Source organism: Mandrillus leucophaeus, unplaced genomic scaffold (assembly GCF_000951045.1).
Source record: "Mandrillus leucophaeus isolate KB7577 unplaced genomic scaffold, Mleu.le_1.0 Scaffold14, whole genome shotgun sequence".
In the NCBI taxonomy this organism is placed as follows: domain Eukaryota; kingdom Metazoa; phylum Chordata; class Mammalia; order Primates; family Cercopithecidae; genus Mandrillus; species Mandrillus leucophaeus.
The window spans coordinates 979,113-981,196 of record NW_012101365.1 but is presented as its reverse complement, the minus strand read 5'-3'; the positions used below and the strand labels follow the sequence as shown (position 1 = coordinate 981,196).

The window sequence follows — 2,084 nt, the reverse complement described above, 5'->3', positions numbered from 1 at the left end:
CCTCCTGGGTTCAAGCGATTCTCCTGCCTCAGCCTCTCAAGTAGCTAGGACTACAGGCATGAGCCACCATGCCTGGCTAATTTTGTGTTTTTAGTAGAGATAGGGTTTCACCATGTTGGTCAGGCTGGTGTTGAACTCCTCAGGTGGTGATCCATTTGCCTCAGCTACCCAAAGTGCTGGGATTACAGGCATGAGCCACCGTGGCTGGCATTTTTTTTTTTTTTTTTTTTTTTTTTTTGAGACAGGGTCTCACTCTGTTGCCCAGACTGGAGTGCAGTGGTGGTATCTCGGCTTACTGCAACATTCACCTCCCAGGCTCAAGAGATTCTCCTCCCTCAGCCTCCTGAGTAGCTGGGATTATAGGTGCCCACCACCATGCCCAGTTAATTTTTGTATTTTTTAGTAGAGATGGGGTTTCACCATGTTGGCCAGGCTGATCTCAAACTCCTGACCTCGGGTGATCCACCCACTTCAGCCTCCCAAAGTGCTGGGATTACAGGCGCGAGCCACCATGCCTGGCCTGATAAATAGATACTGAATAAATGAATGAAGTTAAACGGAAGTATAGTGAAGGCACTGGAATGAGAAGGCCTGGTTTCTAGCCCCTATTTCATCTCTGTGTGACCTCAGCAAGCCACTTTGTCTCTTAGATTCTCAGTTTGTTCATCTGTAAGGCGAGCATGACAACACTCTCCTCACACTGGTGTGAGGATTAAATGATATGTCTATTAAGAGCCTGGTGCAGTGCTTAGCACATAGTACAACAATCAACAAATGCTGGTGCTTTTTTTCCTCTTTGAGCCTCATTTTCCTCACAATAGGGTAAATAACATTGATTGTACAGTATGGAGTTGTTGTAGAAATGATATGAATTTACAAGTCTTTCCCTTCTCTGGACTTTGCCCATAGTATTCTCTTTGATCCTCCTCCTCCCTCCCCCATGTCTTCCTCCCTAGATAACCTCAGTTGTCACTTTCTTCAGGAAGCCTTCCCTGGGACCCCATGCTGGATCAGAGCCTCTTCTGGGCCCCCTTAGGCCCTGCATTTCTGTTAAAATAAACAGATATCATCATGGTTTCTTCATAGGCCCAGCGGATGGACGGATGAATGGAAGGATGGAAGGATGGAAGGATGGAAGGATAGAAGGATAGAGGGAAGGAAGGATGGAGGGACAGATGATGAAAGGAATCACGTGAGAGTGACTTCAACCAGCTCCACCAAAGTCGAGCACCCCAGAGGCCAGCCTCAGCTGCCCATTCCACTCCCCAACTCCCAGAGACCCTCCCCTGCCGCTCCCTCAACACCTGGTTGGCACCCATTGGCTCCTCCGTCCCGCAGCGCTCTCAGCGGTGGTGCCCCGGGATTGACTGCGGTCCTTATTATTCTCACTGGCCCCAGGCCTCGAATGGAAGGCAGCCAGGTGCGGGGATGCAGGTGATCTCAGCCCCTGCCCCTGGGTCAAGGTAGATGTGGCGACAGTGGGGCGGAGCTCCTGGCGAGGGCAGGAGTGCTGCGCTCCGACGCTGGGACTCGAGGCTCCACGGGATGAAGGGGCTGCGGCTGCTACCACTGCTGCTGGTGACCTTCACCCTGGGAAAGCGCGCCCAGCGCTGGGTTTACCTGCGCGAAGAGTTCGAAGACGGGGGTAAGCAGTTCGGTGCCTGGCAGCAACTATAGAACAGACTCTACGTCCTTGCCTGTCACCTGTCCCAGCGGTCAGGCAGGCCGACTTTCCCGGTTTGGAGCCCGTTTAGAGACAGAAAGACTACAGCTGAAATCTCCACCTGCTACCTCCTAGCTGTGTGACACTGGGCAGGTAGCTTACTAAGTCTGCATTTCAATTTTTCTCTATTAAATGAGGACAATACGGATCTTGCAAAATTGTTCAGAGCACTGAATTAGGTAAGGTGAGTAAAGCATTGTCCCTAGCATATAGTTGGCATGCAGTAAACGTTTGTTCCTCCTCCTTCATCCCAAATGGTGAACCTTGGAGGAAAAAGGGGATCATTGACTGCGATCGTGAAATTTTCTGTGTTTCTTTCTTTTCTTTTTCGTTGTCTCTTTCTTTCTTTTCTTTCTTTCTT

The 2,084-nt window shown here is 50.2% G+C and overlaps 1 protein-coding gene across 1 annotated transcript in view; it reads left to right on the top strand.

Moving 5' to 3' along the window:
• Positions 1-1,545: 1,545 nt before the first annotated feature.
• The window catches only part of LOC105534939 (calreticulin-like), a 50,001-nt gene continuing 49,462 nt past the window's right edge, over positions 1,546-2,084 (top strand). The window contains 1 exon segment of the mRNA XM_011973878.1: positions 1,546-1,645. Within this exon segment, the coding sequence (XP_011829268.1) occupies positions 1,546-1,645 (100 nt within the window).